This window comes from Neurospora tetraspora (genome assembly GCF_033439725.1).
Source record: "Neurospora tetraspora strain CBS 560.94 chromosome Unknown B0H65scaffold_1, whole genome shotgun sequence".
In the NCBI taxonomy this organism is placed as follows: domain Eukaryota; kingdom Fungi; phylum Ascomycota; class Sordariomycetes; order Sordariales; family Sordariaceae; genus Neurospora; species Neurospora tetraspora.
Genome location: NW_026944383.1, coordinates 4,363,700 through 4,382,275, shown reverse-complemented (window position 1 = coordinate 4,382,275; position 18,576 = coordinate 4,363,700). Strand labels below are relative to the sequence as shown.

Genomic DNA, 18,576 nt, shown 5'->3' with positions numbered 1-18,576 from the left:
AGTGCGGTTGCACCAGTGACATCACCCGTCGTACCCCGCAGTGTCCCGTCTTGGAGGCACATTGGCGTCAGGCAGGCGTGACAGGGGGCTTCCCGCTGGCCTCCGGATGGTCGCAGTGCGGTGGATTCACAGGGTCCGGCAACCACTCTGAACACACCCCAGGGGTGCATAACGCGCAACATCCCGCGCCCGGGCAGCACGTGAAATGACGACTTATGTTAGCGCCGTCGAGATTTCTAAGAACACTGCAACAATGTCCCGAATCCCGATCGTGATGAAGGCAGAATGGGGTTAGTGAGGGCCTGTGGATTTGCCGCAACCTCTTTATGATTCCCCGGATTCGACGGCTAACTGGATTACCAAGCTCCATTCTCTCCCCACCATGAGCTCCGGGTTCGCAGTAGCGTGCCGACTTAATTACTAACAAGGTAAATTACCAACATCACCACGCTTGCGCTATAAGTCATCTGTTCCTGTTGGTGCTTGTGTCTGCCGCCGGTAGCAACATCTTCAACACAAGCTCCAGGACAGATCAACACCATGCGGTCTCAAAAGCAGATCGCCGCGTCACTGCGGAGGGCTTCGGTAGCCCTGTCCCATGCATCCTCCAACCCCGCGACATCACAGTCATCCAGAACTGCTGCGGTAGCTGGACTGCGGTTATCCCGAGCTCAACCACAACAGCAACAGCAACGATGCCTACACGAACAGGCGCCCCGACGCAGTGGCGCTTCCAACCCTGCCATGGCCTTCCCCTGCCTTGACGCTCTCGAAACCCGGTCCGAAACCCTCAAGAAGCGCTCCGACTCGAGCGGCCCCGAGCCATCCTACGTCGCCGGCGCCACCCAGACTTTCCACTGCGATGAACCCCTACTCCTCGACTGGGGCGGCATGCTCCCCGAGTTCGACATCGCTTACGAGTCGTGGGGCGAGATGAACGCCGACAAGTCCAACGTTATTCTGCTACACACGGGTCTTTCAGCTTCGTCCCACGCCCACTCTACGCAAGCCAACCCCCAGCCCGGATGGTGGGAGAAGTTCATCGGGCCCGGCCTCTCCCTCGACACCGATAAATACCACATCATCTGCACAAACGTTCTTGGCGGCTGCTACGGCTCAACGGGACCCAGTAGCATCGACCCGGCCGATGGGCAGCGGTATGCCACCAGGTTTCCCATACTTACGCTGGAGGATATGGTGCGGGCACAGTTCCGTCTGTTGGACAACCTTGGGGTCGAGAAGCTGTACGCCAGTGTGGGATCCAGTATGGGCGGCATGCAATCGCTAGCTGCCGGCGTGCTATTCCCCGAGCGTGTTGGCCGCATTGTCTCCATCAGCGGCTGCGCCCGGAGTCACCCATACAGCATTGCGATGCGCCACACGCAGCGACAAGTTCTTATGATGGACCCCAACTGGAACCGAGGATTCTACTATGACAATGTCCCTCCACACGCTGGCATGAAGCTGGCGCGCGAGATTGCGACTGTGACCTACCGGTCAGGTCCCGAGTGGGAGCTGAGATTCGGCCGTAGGAGGGCGGATCCCAGCAAGCCACCCGCTCTCTGCCCGGACTTCCTCATCGAGACCTATCTGGACCACGCGGGAGAGAAGTTTTGCCTGACATACGACCCCAATAGTTTGCTGTACGTCAGCAAGGCCATGGACCTGTTCGACCTGGGTCATTCGTGCCAGAAGGATGCGGCTACCAGACGGGCTGAGCGGTTGGAGTCGCTCCATAAGGGGGTCTACGCATCAAATGGGAATGTGTCCTGCAGCCTGACGCTGCCGGACAAGCCCTACGAGGAGCAACCTGAGTCGGGGGGCTCCGCAGAAATTGACACCAAGCCGGTCACACAGTCAGACTCCTCGAAGCCCCCCGAGGATTTGATCCAGGGCTTGTCTGCCCTGCGGGACCACCCGGCGCTGGTTATGGGTGTGGCCAGCGATATCCTGTTCCCAGCATGGCAACAGCGCGAGATTGCCGATGCGCTGAAGTTGGCCGGGAACCGGAACGTGGCGCATTACGAGTTGAGCGAAGAGCAGAGCATGTTTGGTCATGACACGTTCTTGTTAGACGTGAAGAATGTTGGAGGAGCTATCAAGAACTTTTTGCAATGAATAAAAAGGGGAAACGTTGTATAATACCAGAGATTTAACTTCGAAGATGGAGGGAAGCTACCGTAATATAAGCGGAGCAAGACGGGAATCCAGACCCTGAGCTATACCATACGCAAGCTCATCCATCTTTATTTCCCGGTCGACTACCCGATATGCCATGAACCCCAAAACGTGTAAACAATGGTTTTGTGATCTGTAATCACCCACAGACAAGGTGTTCGAGTAAGCTGCAATGCCATCAGTGTAACCGTACTCGTCGACAACAAAACTAGGTTCGATCCATCAGGTATTACGACCCAAGGATCACCGAGTTGCACCACCGGTGCTCGGGGATAAGTAACATCAAGCCCAAGAAGAGCAAATGATAACCGGATTTAACCTTTTTAACTCCTGCCATCTCGTTATGAACATGACATGAAGCTATCACGACGGAAGTCTGCGGACATGACACCCTCTTGTATATTATTCTGAAACCTTACAACTCCGTGTCTCGCTTGAAACCGAAGTTGTGCTCGAAGATTTGAGTGGATGTCACCTGCATTGCGGCGTGTATGTGAATATAGATGTGGTACAATGTCCGATAGCTTTCGAATCGAAGAATCGGGGAATTGTGTAATGTCCCCATTGGGATTGTTGTGAAGCCATCGTGATCTTCAGGGGCCCATCCGTGTCCAGGGCAACGAGCAACCGCCTGTGGAGAAAGTGCCCGGGTTTAATGTCTTCCACAGGGCGTTGTAACGCTGTGCCAGTAGAGGTAATCGGTTTCCCGGCACACTGTACATCTTTTAAAGGCATCATAGCAATTGTTGGAAGAGTGAATAAAAACGCAGTCGGATCCAAGTCTTGATTACCAACTTTGGCGTTTGGCAAAAAAAAAGATTGAAGTTCAACCGTGATCCGAAAGTCAAAATGGCAAGTGTTAGATCCCCTTATGACAGCGCGGACTGAGCACTAACACTCGCACAGGGCAGCACCGCCGCACGAACATACTTGGCTTTTCACCACAATGCCAAGCTCTACAAGCTCTCAGCTGTGGTCTCGGCGATAACGCCCTTTTCCGCCCTGGAAGAAGCCAACAAGCTTCTCTTCAAGAAAGGCACAGACGATGACTTCGCCGTCGTGACCGAGAAGACCATCTTCCACCCTCAAGGAGGCGGCCAACCCTCGGATGAAGGCGTCATGACCAAGGGAAATGAGAGCGTCTTTCGTGTGAGCATGGTCCGCATGGACGCTGTGAACGACGGACAAGTCCTCCACTTTGGCCGCTTCGACTCTTCCTCTCCCAGCAGATTCCAAGTCGGCGATACGGTCGAACAATCCATCGACGTGGAAAAGCGCCTCCTGTACTCACGCCTCCACACCGCGGGTCACGTCCTAGGCGCCGCAGTCCGGCACTGGCTCGAGAAGGAAATTCCCGGGTTCGACGAGCTGAAGGCGTCACACTTCCCTGACTCTGCGGCTTGCGAGTTCCAGGGCTCAATTGAAGGGAAATGGAAGGATCCGATACAACAGAAGGTGAATGAATACATTGACAAGGCGATGCCGGTCGAGGTGGATTTCTGGGATGAGGAAGATTTCAGAAAGAACGGGCTGGAGAGGCTGATTCCCGATCGGAGCTTGGCGCCGCCGGGAGAGAAGTTCAGGGTGGTCAAGATTGTGGGCGCCGACGTGTATCCGTGCGGTGGGACGCATGTTGATACCACGGATTTGTGCGGGAAGACAACGGTGAAGAAGATTTCGAGGAGTAAGGGGACTTCGAGGGTGTCTTATGCTGTGAATTGAGGTGGACCAAGTCCATCAACAAAACACTTTTTGCCAATGGTTTCCCATGTGCAGCGTCCTTTCATGATAACAGTCTTGTTTGCATCTCGCAGATAGGGAGGGCGCACATGAGCAAGGGCTCATTCATCAGAGTTGTATCCATGGCGTACAAAGGTCATGGTGAAGGGATTCTTAGTTGGGTCTACATCCCAAGAGGTGATGAATGATGGAGTTTCGACTTGCATTGGGGCAGTGCAGACATGAAGCCAACAGCAGTGCCCTGCCGATAAGGCCTAGCAGAGTTGGGGAACAGACAGAACTGACTCCACTCCCCAACGGGTAGCTGCTACGGTTAGTGGAATGTGGGTCGTGCTGCACAACTAATGGACATCTCACGCCTACAATACAAGGGAAATAATGTACAAACGGTCACGACATCGGTCGACAACTTCCAAGACGTGACTGCCCAACTTCAATCATTTCCTACGGACATAACGAGAAAATTCTTTCGCTGTCACCATAGCTCTCTGCCTCTTCCTCTTCCTTTCTCCAGTGTAGAAATCCGTGGCATTCCATGTTTAAGCCATCTTCATCATTTTATTTGCAATTGATCATTCGGCAATTGATCTACCCTATGGCATGCCGAGTTATAGACGCCCATCACGATGTTTACCCGGCGCTTGAAATGCGAGCATCCTATCTCCGCTTCTAGGCACCAGCATTTCAGAGCCTCGTCGTTCCAGATTGGGACAACCAAAATGACTACATAGCCAGTCCCAAAAGGACGATGCAACCTGAAGATTACTCAGACAAGCGAATGGTCGATTAAGCTCCTTCGGATATTCAGCCGCACAAGGCTGGCTCAGAATGAAGTTCAATATCATGACCCCTCTCCCGTGACGGCCACTTCCTATCTCCCATAGACAGTCTTTTGCCAATTTCTGATGCTCATCAAGGGCGCTACATCAACCCTTTCGCCATGTCGCTCAATCGCTCGGCCACCCAGAAAGCTCTCGGCCAGTCTGTACGCCGCACTCCTACCCAGAAAGCTCGAGATGTCTCTGCTAGGAAAGCAAAGGGCTACGACAATGTCTCGCAGGGCATCAAGCAGCTCTACCCACCCGAAACCGATAATGCCCCTGACGATTCCGATATTGATATCGTCCTAGTTCCAGGTCTAGGTGCTCACCCCGAGAAAAGCTGGGAGTCTGGAAATGAAAAGTCCAAGTTCAACTGGGCTACCGACAAAGATGGCGGCATCATCAAGGATTTTCCAAAGGCTAGAATCCTGCTCTACATGTACGAGTCGGCCTGGGTTGGCGACTACAAGGTCAAGCAATTCATGAATAACATTGCTCACACCCTTTTGACATGCTTGAAAGCCAAGAGAAAGGTTGGTGCTCAGCCCTGCGCCCTCGCAGTCCCCTACTAACAATACCCATTCACAGAACTGCAGAAACCGGCCCATTGTGTTTATTGGACACAGCATGGGAGGCCTGGTTATTGCAAAGGCAGTAGCTTATGCTGACACGCGCCGCGAGCTGTACCCCGTCATGTTTGAAGCTATTTCCGCCGCCATCTTCTTCGGAACCCCTTTCAAGGGTGCTGCTATTGCTCCTACCGCCGTCATGTTCTCCCGCCTTGCCGAGAAGAGTCATAGCTTTGGCGCAGTAGCCTCCAAGCTGTTGGAAGATATGACCCCGGGAAACAGTTATCTCAAGTCTATCCGAGAAGAGTTTGCCACCTTGATCACCAAGCTCACTCCCAAGATCCACGTCTTCTGCTTTTACGAAGAGCAACCGACCAACTTCGCGGAAATGGCACACCTGCCTAAATTTGCCAACATCGTCTTTCCCAAGGAATACAAAGACTTTGTCACCGAAGAGTCAGCAACGCTTGATGGCTACGATAAACTAGGCCTAGCGCGCGACCATCGCAACTTGGTCAAGTTCAATGGGCCAAAGGACGAAATATGGTCACAGGCCGTTCGTGAAAAGCTCAAGACTGCCATTAGCGGTGCATACCTCACGGCCAAGAATCGCGTTGCTTCGGCCCGTGGCTTGGACTTGACAGCACTTAAAGGCATTCTCGACGCTCTGGAGGGTGCATCGGTGCACCGTAAGAGGAGGGATTTGGGAAGAGCCGTGTCTGGATCTACTTGGATAACTAGCATCCCCGAGTATACAGAATGGGTCAACATCATCAAGACACAAACCGCTGATCAAGAGGCGTCCAAGAGCGAATCGCTTGTGGACTGCTTGTGGGTTCGAGGCCCAGAGGGAAGAGGAAAGACAGGCGCGACGCTGGCCGTACTCAATGACATTGAAACCCTCCAGGAAAAGCACGGAAATTCTGGCCAAGACGGTATTCTTCTGGCATACTTCTTCTGCGAACCCGTCGCGGACTACTCCACAGCTGAAGATGTGCTCAGATCTCTACTGTGCCAGCTCATCAACCAGCAGAATGCACTCGCTGCTCACGCAAGCGTCTTTGTCAAGAAAAATTCAAAAGACAATTCGTCCAAGCCCCAATCTCAATCCCAAGCGACGGTCGATAACTTGTGGCAGTGTCTGCTCAACATGCTTTCCGATGAGTTCGCAGGCCGCCGAATCTACGTCGTCATCAACAATCTTCATGTTCTGCAACCTGAGTCTGAATCGACAATAAAGCTGATGCACTATCTCAATGCCGAACTTTCAACCCGGAGGCTCGTCGAAGATGAGGGCGAAGGCTACCCTGTCTCCACGCGGTGGTTTCTCACAAGCAGGGAGTTTCAGACTATTGGACAAGCCTTAACAACTCCATGTGTGCGGCTGGTAAACCTTCGAGATGTGAAATACGTGAACGAGGTTCAAAAAGATCTACAACTACATGCCAAGGGCAAGATCAAAGATCTCGAAAAGCAGAAAAAGTACAACAAGGCGCTGGCTTACTACGCCAGTAGTCTGATTGGTAGGCGGGCAACCAACATGCATTGGATTGATCTCACCTGTGTCCAGCTTGCAGAGCTTCCTGAAACAGAAAGCCACGTCAAGATTCGCTTTATTCTCGAGACCACACCCAAAGACCTCAGCGACCTCCTGAAAGACAGGTGGAACGAAATCTTCAGCTCCAATGGAGAAGCCGGCGGAAGAATCAAGGAGTTGCTACGAACTCTACTCTTGACGTTTGAAGATCCGACTGAGGAAGAACTTGCTATACTTGCAGGGCTGTCATGGGCGGAAGTTCACAGCCTGATTGAGAAGTGCAAGCCGTTCTTATCAGTTGTGAAGCAGACCGTGACTTTTATGAATGCGGCCGTGAAGAAGCATCTTGAGGACAACAAGTCACTGCTCCTGGGAATGGATCAAGATGAGATTGAGTGGCAGCACGGTATCCTAGCTCTCCGATCCCTTACACACTTGAAAGAAGCCTTTGACTTCCCCGAACGGGTGGTTGTTGCTGTTGAAAATGGAATCGTAACAGACAATGTCACAGGAGACGGGATTCACGAGCAGGATGGAGAAGGAAATAGTGTGGATGGAAGTGATGACCGATATCCCGCCAGCGAAACCCAGGTGGAGGACAATGATCCTGATGAAGAAGCAGCTTCTGAAGTTGATGGGATGGACGATGATGACGATGACGGTTCGACAACCGACTATTCCGAGTACGACTCGGAGGAGTGGGGGGAGGAGGCAGACGAAGATTGCGATCCGGAAGCCGACGAAATTCGGGACCGAGCACTGAAATATCCTGTCAAGCATTGGCTTCATCACGGCAGCAAATCGACTCCAGAGTTTGCCGACGACCTCAGCCAGGACCAAGAGTTTTGGACAACAGATTCGCCGATCCGACGCCGCTGGCTTACTGAATACATTCGGGTAATGGGAAAACTCGACGGCTGGGCCAGTAAGACTCTCACTGCTTTGCATGTTGCTTCCTCTCTTGGTTTTAGTCGACTTGTTGTTGCCCTGTTGAACAATGGACATGACCATGAAATGTACATGTTCGATTCGCTCAGAAACACACCGGTAAGTAGACCAGCCCTTTGGCGCTCTGGAGAAGACCTTTGACTAACATTCAGCCAAATCCAGCTTCATCTTGCGGCGCATTTTGGACGCACGAATACCGTCGAGGAACTCTTGAACCGAAACGCAGTGATCGATATTACCCAAATCCCCTTTGACGATACAGCCCTACATATGGCCGCGGTAAATGGCCATGTAGATGTGATGGACAAACTTATCAGCCGGGGAGCCAACCCAAACGCGTACTCGGAGTTCGCTGGCCTTGTCATCAATGCAGCTATCGCTTCAGGAAACTTCAAAGCGGTGGAGCTGCTGGTACAGAAAGGCGTCTTGCCAACCACACAGGCCCGGGATACTCAACCTCCACTTGAACAGGCGGCTGAGATGACAGATATCTCCATGCTTGATTGCTTGATAGAGAAGTACAAGGACAAGATTCCGCCCGAAGACTACAGCAAAGCCATGGTTGCGGCCGCAAGAGCTGGGAGACTAGCGGCTTTCAACAAACTCCTCGAGTTTGAGCATAACAACGAGTGGTTCCAGAAGGCTCTCGACTCTGCAACAGCTTATGGAAAATGGGAAATCGTGCCAGTGATTCTCAAGAGTCGCCGCGGGCTGAACTGCGATGAAGCCTTCTATCAGGCAGCTATTAATACCGAAAACAAGGACAAGAGTCTTGGGATTCTCTGGGAGTACTCGGATGGAACTGTCTCGAGAGAGAAGCTAAATCAGTCGCTGTATGAAGCCACCGATAACCAGAAGCTCAGCACCGTCACCATTCTCCTCGACACATTTGCTGCTGACCCCAATGCTACTGGAGAAGAGTAAGTAGCCTCAATCGTCTTGAATTTCGTTCACCGCTAACAGCTACACGCCAGGTACGGGAATGCCCTCACAGCCGCGTCATACGATGGGAGATTAGACATTCTGCGACTCTTGCTAGATGCAGGCGCTGATGTGAACTCATCAGATGGATGGGCTCTTCAGACAGCGGCATCGGAAGGCCATTATGGCATTGTCAAAGAGCTTCTTGACAGAGGTGCGGATGTGAACGCTTTCACAAAAAGCGAAAAATTTGTTGAAGGCACCGCCCTGCAAGCAGCAACCGAGGCTGGCTGGAAGGATATCGTCTCGTTACTTCTCGAACACAACGCAGACCCAAACTTTGGCGGTGGGCAAGACGCACCTCCAATCCTTGCAGCGGCAATGTACGGCAACCCAGAGATTTTGGATTTGCTTGTTGATAAGAAAGCAAATGTCAACGTTTACGGTGGCTGTGACCAATCGACACCACTGATCAATGTAGTGGAGCAGATATCTGGCACGGAATCCCTGGAGAAGCTTCTCAATGCTGGAGCTGATATCAACGCGACCAATGCGGATGGCGACACTGCTCTTATTGTTGCGGCGAGGGAAGGAGACCGGAGTGTCGTCCGGTTTTTGTTGAAGAAGGGTGCAGATGTTATGCACTTCTCAAACAATGGAACGAACGCACTGAAAGCGGCACTCGCAGAAGACCAAACAAGCTGCTTGAAGGTTTTGATTAATCATGTCTCAAAGATCATGTTGGCTCTGAAGTCTGCCATGGATACCGGGAACACTGCGGTGGCTGGAGTTGTGCGAGCGGCCATGGCAGCTCCGCAAGGTCTTAACTACGACGATGAGGGGGCACAAAATGAGACCGAGGATTCGGATGACGATTCGGAAGATGAGGAGGACGAAGAAAAAGTAAACAATGATGAAGAAGAAGACCAAGAGGAGCCTACAGTCGGACCGGTTCGTTTCGAGAGTGAAACGCCGGATGACGCGAGTATTGCGAATTCCGAGCAGCGCCGAGGAGAAGATCTGAAGTCAAATACAGACTCCTTGGAGATGGAAACAGAGGATTCGTACGAAGTATCTGTTTACGCCGCACCCGAGGGTCAGGTTTCCCGTGAGTTCTCTCGTAGAGTCACTTGGCAAGCTGGGGATAAGCGAGGGGAGTCGGCAAGTGATGGTCGCCACGATCAACAAGAGGCAGCGCATCCTCAGCAACCACAGCAGCAGCATCCACGCAACCAAAACGGCGCCATTGTGAAGCTAGCATCGGCAGGACGGCAAATGTCAGAGCCAACTCACCCTACCTACTCTTCCGCCTATGAGCTCAATGATCAGATCCCGGAGGCCCCAACGACGCCCACCTTCCAAAGACAACAGCTACCGAGCACAGTAGCAACTCCAGGGTTGGCCACGGTCTCTGAAAATGAACAAGCACAACAGGCATTCCGCCAATGGGCGGCATACAACCAAGTACTTTCCTCAATGGCGGCTCAAACAGAGAACGGCCAGTATCTGGCGTACAGTGATATGTCTTCTTACGATGGCAGCTCTTGGGGTCAGTCATTTACTCCAGCGGTATCGCATCAGGGAATGGTAGCAAATTATGGCAACATATATCAACCATATGTCCCACCAGGCCACGCTCACGATCCCCAGAATGCCCCTGAAGTTGTATCGCCAACTTCTTCGCCTCAGCAAAACTTGCAGCAGCAGGCCCAACAACAACAGCAACAACAACCACAATCAGGGGCATACAACCCGACAGTACAAACACAGGTTGGGCCCCCTATTGCCGGCTATGTTGTCTACACAAACGAAGGGCAGCCCCAGTACTACCAGCCGTACCACGTCGTCAGGAATCAGGGGAGCAGTCCTCTCTCCAACAATAATAGCAATAGCGGATCAAGTCTTGGTGGCGGAAGCAGTACCGCCATCAATAATAGTCAAATCCATGTAGGTGGAGGAGCACCGAGCAAGTCACCACCACCTTCGGCTTCAACAACGACGTCAGCGCCGCTGCGACCGGCGCCAGTTCCAGCTCTGCAGCGTCAGCCTAGACCACAGAGTTCCAGCTTCTTTAAAGGGATGTTCAATAAGAAAAGTTGATAGCTTCAATTCTACGAACACAGATACATCAATCGATTATTATAACACTATCAACCTCAATGCACGAAAGCTGCACTCCTTTCAGCATGTGATCCGGGGAAGTTGGTTTGAGGAGTTACTCGGGACGTGCGAATTGACATGCCTTCTAAGGCTTCCGCAAGATATCCCACCAGAAACTACGCAAAGCAACCTAGAGCGACACTCCAAAGATTACGAGCGACATTTGGTGGTATTTCAAGTCGGAATTGGCGTCAGGGTGCATCTATGTGCCTTTTCATTCCTGAACAAGGAGGAGGAGGAGGAGGAGCAGAGGAGAGGGGGTCGGTAAGAGTGAGGGGGGTGCAACTCGACCGACCGCCGATATTCCAACCAAAAATTAAGAAAAGAAACTCATTTGAGTTTGCAAAAAAAAGAGACAAATCCAAAGAACACATCTGCAATATTTTCAATCAGCGTTGAGTGCGACAAAAATGGCAAAAAGCTCAGAAGCCCTGTTGAGCTTGTGGAACGAACCACAATCCTCCAGTCAGCGACCTACGAAAACTGTACCACGGGTACCACGCACACCGGCAATGTTTTCATGAACGGAACCACTCGGCCATACAACCACTGGGCCCCGTTCTGGTATTGGGGTCTGGTATCGGACCTTATATGGTGCCCTGCAGGTGGTAGGTGCCTGGTGCCTGGTGCATGGGGCTGGGACCTGAGGGATGGGATGGGATGGGATGAAATGCAGAGGGGCACGGGCTCGGAGGGGTTTGCATCGGTAGGTGCAGGTTTGGGAGGCAAGAAGGAAGGTACGGGTGCATGATGGCAGCTGGCGGTTGTGAGTCTGTGACGGGACGGATGGTTTCTGGACCTAGAGAGCTCTTTGCTAGGCACTGGGGTAGAGTGAGGCATACGCGCACTTGGCTACTTGCCATGCTCTCTTCTCGGTGATCTTCATCAACCTGCTAAGTCACCATATCGAGAGTTCACACAACGCAGCAAGGCATCCATGTTCTTTGCCTGCTTTCAGCGCAACATTTAGGGCATGAACCGCGACGTTTCGACGTTCCTTGGTCTGGTAAAGGAAACCGTTGACTACCGGCTCACACCCACCTAGACTGCCACTACAATGGGAGAGCATTACGCTCATGGAGATCATGATGTTGCTTCCTGGTCAAAATCTCATTGGACTTCCCGAGTCGGTCATTGCGTATGGCACGTCATCCCCTTGAGGAACACGCTCGCCTATGCTCAAGCACAAGATGATTGCGGGAGAGAAGATTCTGATCTCCGATCATGGCTCTGACACGACTGACTCCGTCAAGCGAACATGCTGGACAAAACTCACGATGGCAAATGCCATCCGTGATGACGACGGGGACTCGGACGGAAACACAAGTTGTCTCTTCAAGCTTTGTCAAGTGGAAATGGGACAGTCAGGTCTCTCAGCGGCAAACACACATACATCGATAAGCGAAAACGTTTGTCCTTCTTCCAGACTGAGTCACTGATGACTTGTCTCTGGCTCACCAGGTGACGATACATACGTGAGAAGATGAGGACCTAGGCTCTTGATGAGTTCTGCTCTTCTACTTAACTTCCCCTTCCCTGTCTAGTGGTTCCTTACTTTTGACTTCCCGCTCGCTCCGTAAACTTGCTGTTTGGGCCTCAGGAATGGTCACTAGTTGGGGAAACCTAAAGTTGAAAATACTTTAACCACTACAGGAAGAGATCAAAAGATGCCAGGCAACCCCAATCCTCTAATTCCCAGTCGTCCGTAAGTATGGAAGTATCTTGCTAATGTTCAGACGCTTTGGGGTTTGATCATAGGCTAACTCGCCTTCAGTTACATCAGCTTCAGTCGCGGTGAGTTTCCTTTTGAGTCACCGAGACAGTGCAAAGAGGAAACCGATTCTTCACTAGCACCACCTTCCTTGCCCGGATCCAAGACGCGCAACCTCCTCTAATCACAGGCTAACACTGCTTTCTATAGATTGGAACGCGAATACTTCTTTCTGCATGCAAGCCAGGTTTCTCGTCAGGGCTTGCAGGTGTGCAGGAATCAGCACAACGGCGTTACTAAGGGAGCAGCGTGAGTACAGAGACGCGAGCCCGGTGGGAACAGTGATGTACCTCTTCCACAACGCTATCGTCTCCGAATTAGAATTTTTGAGCCGCATCTTCTGCCGTGAAGACCAGGCGGGGGTTTCTGACGGGGAGTAGGGGAATGGCGAGACACGTGAAATCGGTTATTCGGCCGGCTAAACTCCACGACGACGTATCTACCTCTAGGTATGGGGCTTAAGGTGTGGACTCCGATAGTCGCCACACTCTCGGATCTCCGGACGCATGCGGGCTTCGAACGCATGTGGCCTTGCAATGCACGACGCGAGATTTCCAGCCAACTTTGTCTATTTCCGTTTCCCCTCTGGTTTGTGCCCCTTTTCCCGTTCCTGTTTCACCTACAAGCTCGTTTTTATTCTCGTTGACTGTCTGACACTACATGGCCTTGTCCTCTCTCTTGTATTTGAATAGCTGCACGCTACGACAGCAACGTTCACATACCAAGTGCCTTTCTTCTCTTCTCTTGACCAGTCACTCACGATGGCCCTCAAATAACAAACTTTTAGGTTGATGTCGGTCTTATTAGCCACACCATGTGCTTCAGCATCCCGCAGCATTCGGTTCGCATAACGTCCTGCAGCGGATCTAAACACTTGTTGCCGAGACTATCATACGGACTCCGAGAATCTGCACCAACTTTTTTTTAAAGGCGACAGGTCCCTGCATAAAATGAATTCCAAAGCCCGACACTGCAGATGATACGGATCGGGCATCGGTGCTGCACCAATATTTACATCCGGGGCAGTATTTAAATGTTGTTGTTCTTTCTGAGCCCTTCGTCTCTTCTTCTCCTCCCTCCATCCACCATAACACAGTCATCTCTCCATATTCGCTACCTACAATCCGAAGACCAGAAGTCATTTATCAACGCTACCTCCAAAACAGAAATAATCATGTTCGGAACCACACCGCCATCACTGTATCAACACATGCCGTCCGAAAGCGGCAACTCGTCCTTCAGCATGATTCAACATGTTCGGCCGAAGACGCCTGGAGGTCAAAAACATCCTCCTACTCCAGCTACAACTCCCGTGGCAGAACGGACTCTTTCCACCACTCCCACTGTCGTGGCAGACGAGACTCTTCCTCCCACGCCTGCTGAAACTCTCGTCAATGAGACCCCGTCTACCACGCCGGAGGAGCCCGAGGAACCCAAGGAACCGTAAGTGCTCTTCTCTTCGCTTATTTCTATCTTGCTTCATGGGACAATCAAAGCTAACATTCAATCACCAGGTGCATCTCTTTCGAAAAGGGTAGGCATACGATCTATTTCTTCTTCCTTTTTTTCAGATGTCTGCCTATCGGTAATGGTATTTGCAAACCGAACTGACTTTTTTTTGTTCTCTACACAGACTTCGACCCCACCGCCAACATGCACGACCAAGCTCGTCGTCTCGTGCAAGACCGCCTCGCCCAAGGATTTGCCCGATCAAAACTCTTGATCGAGCAACTCGTCCTCAGAGAGAAGGCGAGGGTCCGGCAGATTCTCGAGCATGACGATCATGATGGACCGCTGTCTAGCGTCTGGAAATATGTACCTGATGTGCAGTCGCAGGAGTTTTGCTTCTACACAACAATCATCTTCGTGCTGGAGCACAACCCCATTTTGTCCACCACCCGCAGGGGAGTCCGTTCACGGCTCCCGACGACGGACCGCACCGGTGGCCAGCAGGAAACATCACACTGCATTCTGCAATAGATGGAGGATGCAAGTAAACTACAGTGGCGGATTTTGCCCTCGTGTTGGCAAAACATTGGAGTAACAGCATCTTTACCTGCACACACACGTAACCCCCTTTACTAGCCCCGTGCTACCCAAATCACAACCTGGAAGTCCCGTGCTACTCAAATCACAACCCACCCTCGACGAGAAGGGGAAAAGACAGCACCAAAGACACATCAAAGATACATCATCGATGGTGGCAGGGACAAACTAAAGGAAGGGTAGCATCATCTTGGCAGTCATTCTAGAATTCATAGACACCTTGCCCCACGGCCACCCATCTAGATATCTTGGGTATGGCATAGCGATATTCATTTGCTTTTCACAACATCCATTCTCATTCCCTCGTCGTAATCTGTCTGATCTCTGGTCTTTTGACTTCCCGTCCGGATGAATCGTTTCGTATATCGTAGCTTCGTAAAGGTATTTCCTGGCGAAAGGTTCAGGTTCTCGAACATGCTCTGGATGGTGGAATTCAAGGTCCTATACCTAACCAGAACCTGGCTTAAACCTGGTCTTCTGTAGGTTCTCGGATTTTTGGCTCGATCTGTTCCCTTCACTGTAGCTTTGGATAAGGTGCAAGGTTTAAGAAGTTCTTGGGCTGGTGAATTGGGATTTATCCGTCGTCGATATATATTTAAACTCGTCTATCTTCGAAAGTTCTCTCCCTATCACCCTTCTACCATTCTGGAGCCCACCGACCACAATATTATTTACCGCAGCATCAAACCTATCACCGGGAACAGGATAAATCCCTACCTTTTGGACCACCCACAAGATGACCACCATGGCCTATAATGGGAACATGCTCTCGCAAACCCCGAGGGAACCGTAAGCACCATCCTAACGATGCTTTCCTCTCCTTATACACCACCAAAGCTAATAAACGTTCTTTCCAACTACATTTCTTTCGATAGAGGTACGTCAACATTATGCGCCTTCATCAAGTGGCTCCTGCTCCTCCACCTACCTTACTGAATCGCATATCATCCATCGCCTTTACCCTCTCCATCCCAATTTACTTCGCTCCCTTCCTCCCCCTTCCTTCTCCTGTACAACGAGACGTATAAGCTGACATTGCTACTGCCCTATAGACTGGGTGGCCGCCGTTTCCCTGGCCTTCCAGGTCAAAGTGCAGATCCTCTTCCAGCTGGCTTCGGGTGTAAGCCACACTGCCCTGCGGATGGAGCAACGACACATGAGGTACCGTTCCCCGCGGGGGACTAAGAGGTATATTTCCCATAACGCGATCGTTATCGCACTGGAAGATGGTTCCTATCGTTTGTAGGGGGTCAAAGGGTAGCGGCGGAGGACCGTCGACTATTGATGGCGAAGAACTACAACCTGCTGCACTGGCAGTGCGCCCTCTTCAACTGGGTTGACACCCGTTTATATCGGAAGTCAAGGATCTTTGGCTGCGTCCATTGGGGCGAGGAGCAGGCGGGCCAATCTGGTCTGCTGTAGGTTCTCGAAATTTTGATTCGACCTGTTCCCTTCACCGTAATTAAAAGATGAGGTTCAAGGTTTAAGAAGCTCGAGGGCTGGTGAATTGCAATTACTCCGACTTCGTTATATATTAGAACAAATCAACCGCCCAGATTTCCTTTCCTACCCACCACTATTCTACTATTGTCACGATCGTAGCCCACCGTATCCGTCCTCTACCCACCTTGACATCGACCAAAATCCTCAGAATATAGTCTCTTCTTGACCTTCAGACATCCACAAGACCAGCGGCAACCATGGATTACAACCAGTGGACCCAAATGTTTTTGAGGCAGATGTAAGCACCATCCTCGCGACGACATATCTCCTACCTATTGCTCCAACACAGCTAACCGATCCTCGTTACAGCCACATCTCCTTCACCAGAGGTATGTATGCGTCAACCCCAATACCCCTCCATCATCAGATATGCTGCCGTCTGCTTCAATATGCACTTCGTTCCTCCTTTTTTCTAGAGCCGACATTGCTCATCTCGCCCTACACTAACCACTAAAAAATTATCGCAAACTGACGTTGTTTCATAGATTTCTGGCCGGGCGTCCCCTTGGCTTTCCAGGCCAGAGTTCTAGTTCTATGGCAGCTTGCATCCGGTGTTAGTCGGAACGCTCCGCGGATGGAGCAGAGACACCTCAGGTATCGTAGCCCTATGGGTAGCATGCCGTACTTCTTCCATGACGCGATCGTCTGGGAGCTGGAAGACTGTTTGTGGCTTCATTAGAGCGTGGAGTGGAGGACTGTCGATTACGGAAAGAAGTTGAGGGGTTCGCGGTTGTATTCACGACGAGGAGGAACAGGCAGGCAGGCTGGTCGGATGATGACTTGGCAGTCGGCGGTTTTAGCTCTTCTCTCGTGGTAGTTTCAAGCTTTCTTTGTCTCGGGTTCTTTTCAACCAAGATATTTTGCTCGTCGGTCTTCTTCTGCCGTCATTATCTGCGTCTTGTGGCCCTACTTTCCGGTGTAATTTTGCAGCTCGGCGCATGGTGTCTATCACACTGACTTTTCCTGTTTTCCCTATTCCTCATGCTTTTGTCGTGGTCTTTTGCTTTTCGCCGTTCTACAACTTGGACTCGTAACGGTGGAGTAATGGTGAACGCGAGGTGGCCTTTGCCGATTGAGCAATTCTGGTCTGCTGTAGGTTCTCGGAATTTTGGTTCAACATCTTCCCTTCACCGTAACTAAAAACGAGGTTCAAGGTTGAGCTCAATGGTCAGTGAATTGGGATTTATCAGTCGTCGATATAGATTTTTGTTCCTCAAACTTTCATACCACCCTTCCACCATCGTCAAAATCGTAGCCTGCGGTGTCCTACCACAACATCAAAGTATATTCTCGGCATATCATACCTTTCTGCTCTTCAGACCAACCGTGATTCTACCAGCCATGGGTTACGAGGATATCTTCTCGCTGCAGGGAACTCCGAGACAGCCGTAAGCATCATCCTCATCTCCTTACGACACATCTCCTCCTGTGCTCAAATGAAGCTAACCGGTCCCCGTGTTTCCAGATACATCAACTTCTACAAAGGTATGGCATATTCTGTGCACCCCTTCTACCTCCCCAAGACTCTTGTGTTTGTTCAGAACTGGCATAAACTGACATTGTCACCCTGCTGTAGATTGGCGTCCGGGCGTCTCCCTGGCGTTCCAGGCAAGAGTGCTCGTTCTTTTCCACATCGCTTCCGGCGTCAGCCGGACCGCCCTGCGCATGGAGCAGAGGCGCTTGAGATATAGCAGCGTCATGGGAACCCCGGCATTCATGTTCTACAACGCTATTGTCATGGCGCTCGAGGATGAAGGACTTTATCGCGGTTAGAGCATGGAGAGGACAGCTAGGTGCTGACTCGGTCAAAGAACGCAGGGTTCGGGGTTGTGCTTCGACAACGGCTCTAACGCTGGAATAATTGTGAACGGGGAGTGGACTTGAATGGTCGAGCCACTGGGAGGCTATAAGGGCTGAATAATATGCCTGCTGATAGTAAAGATTAGCAAAACTGGAAAACTGGCAATGGCTTTCAGCCGCCTCTGTTCCTTGAACCTATCAGCAAGAAAAGCCATAAAATGCGAGAGTGCTCGAGAAACGAGGAGGGCGACCTAGGCCAGTCGAGAGGAGCAGGAGGGAGAGGCGACCGGGAGATCACAAGCAGCATGAGGAGAAGGGGGAAAACAAGGCAAAATAAAAGAACCAACGAATTCTGGACAGGCACAAACAAACAGAACAATAAAACGCATGTGAAAGCATCAAAGCAACAAGCAAGGGGGGAAGTGGTAAAAAGAGAGCGAAGGAGAGCGTGAATTGTCTTGTCAGCTACAAGCGATGGGAAAAGGAGAGAGAAACCTAGCTCTACTCCAGCCGTGTTGTGACGGATGTAGGGGGCGAGGTATTGGTATACGTTCCCTTAACTCCCTCGGCTCGTCTGTGGGA

At 51.4% G+C, this 18,576-nt stretch overlaps 6 protein-coding genes across 6 annotated transcripts; all 6 read left to right on the top strand.

The window, feature by feature from the left end:
- Nucleotides 1-229: 229 nt before the first annotated feature.
- Nucleotides 230-2,384, top strand: B0H65DRAFT_40287 (Alpha/Beta hydrolase protein). Its single transcript, XM_062823794.1, has one exon. The coding sequence runs from the start codon at nt 541-543 to the stop codon at nt 2,116-2,118; it is 1,578 nt and encodes a 525-aa protein (XP_062686605.1). The 5' UTR covers nt 230-540; the 3' UTR covers nt 2,119-2,384.
- A 542-nt stretch (nt 2,385-2,926) lies between these two features.
- B0H65DRAFT_484886 (Threonyl/alanyl tRNA synthetase) lies at nt 2,927-4,260 on the top strand. Its single transcript, XM_062827675.1, has 2 exons — nt 2,927-3,030; nt 3,085-4,260. Exons 1-2 carry the CDS (start codon nt 3,028-3,030, stop codon nt 3,898-3,900), a joined length of 819 nt encoding a protein of 272 aa, XP_062686604.1. The 5' UTR covers nt 2,927-3,027; the 3' UTR covers nt 3,901-4,260.
- Nucleotides 4,261-4,630: 370 nt separating this feature from the next.
- On the top strand, nt 4,631-11,081 carry B0H65DRAFT_40280 (uncharacterized protein). Its single transcript, XM_062823793.1, has 4 exons — nt 4,631-5,272; nt 5,328-7,892; nt 7,956-8,713; nt 8,768-11,081. Exons 1-4 carry the CDS (start codon nt 4,859-4,861, stop codon nt 10,812-10,814), a joined length of 5,784 nt encoding a protein of 1,927 aa, XP_062686603.1. The 5' UTR covers nt 4,631-4,858; the 3' UTR covers nt 10,815-11,081.
- Nucleotides 11,082-13,819: 2,738 nt separating this feature from the next.
- B0H65DRAFT_544494 (uncharacterized protein) lies at nt 13,820-14,625 on the top strand (the record flags this gene model as incomplete). Its single annotated transcript, XM_062829299.1, has 3 exons — nt 13,820-14,088; nt 14,160-14,179; nt 14,279-14,625. 3 exons carry the CDS (start codon nt 13,820-13,822, stop codon nt 14,623-14,625), a joined length of 636 nt encoding a protein of 211 aa, XP_062686602.1.
- Nucleotides 14,626-16,391: 1,766 nt separating this feature from the next.
- B0H65DRAFT_544493 (uncharacterized protein) lies at nt 16,392-16,873 on the top strand (the record flags this gene model as incomplete). Its single annotated transcript, XM_062829298.1, has 3 exons — nt 16,392-16,432; nt 16,504-16,523; nt 16,680-16,873. The coding sequence occupies 3 exons, from the start codon at nt 16,392-16,394 to the stop codon at nt 16,871-16,873; spliced, it is 255 nt and encodes an 84-aa protein (XP_062686601.1).
- Nucleotides 16,874-17,363: 490 nt separating this feature from the next.
- B0H65DRAFT_584929 (uncharacterized protein) lies at nt 17,364-17,967 on the top strand (the record flags this gene model as incomplete). The annotated part of the gene is made up of 3 exons (XM_062830913.1): nt 17,364-17,582; nt 17,660-17,679; nt 17,771-17,967. The coding sequence occupies exons 1-3, from the start codon at nt 17,536-17,538 to the stop codon at nt 17,965-17,967; spliced, it is 264 nt and encodes an 87-aa protein (XP_062686600.1). The 5' UTR covers nt 17,364-17,535.
- Between the last annotated feature and the right edge of the window lie 609 nt (nt 17,968-18,576).

Excerpts from the sequence above, each read along its gene's own strand:
- B0H65DRAFT_40287 (XM_062823794.1), top strand. The coding sequence starts at position 541 with ATGCGGTCTCAAAAGCAGATCGCCGCGTCACTGCGGAGGGCTTCGGTA.
- B0H65DRAFT_40280 (XM_062823793.1), top strand. The coding sequence starts at position 4,859 with ATGTCGCTCAATCGCTCGGCCACCCAGAAAGCTCTCGGCCAGTCTGTA. Across the intron at positions 5,273-5,327 it reads GCTTGAAAGCCAAGAGAAAG|AACTGCAGAAACCGGCCCAT; the intron begins GTTGGTGCTCAG and ends ACCCATTCACAG. Across the intron at positions 7,893-7,955 it reads ATTCGCTCAGAAACACACCG|CTTCATCTTGCGGCGCATTT; the intron begins GTAAGTAGACCA and ends AGCCAAATCCAG.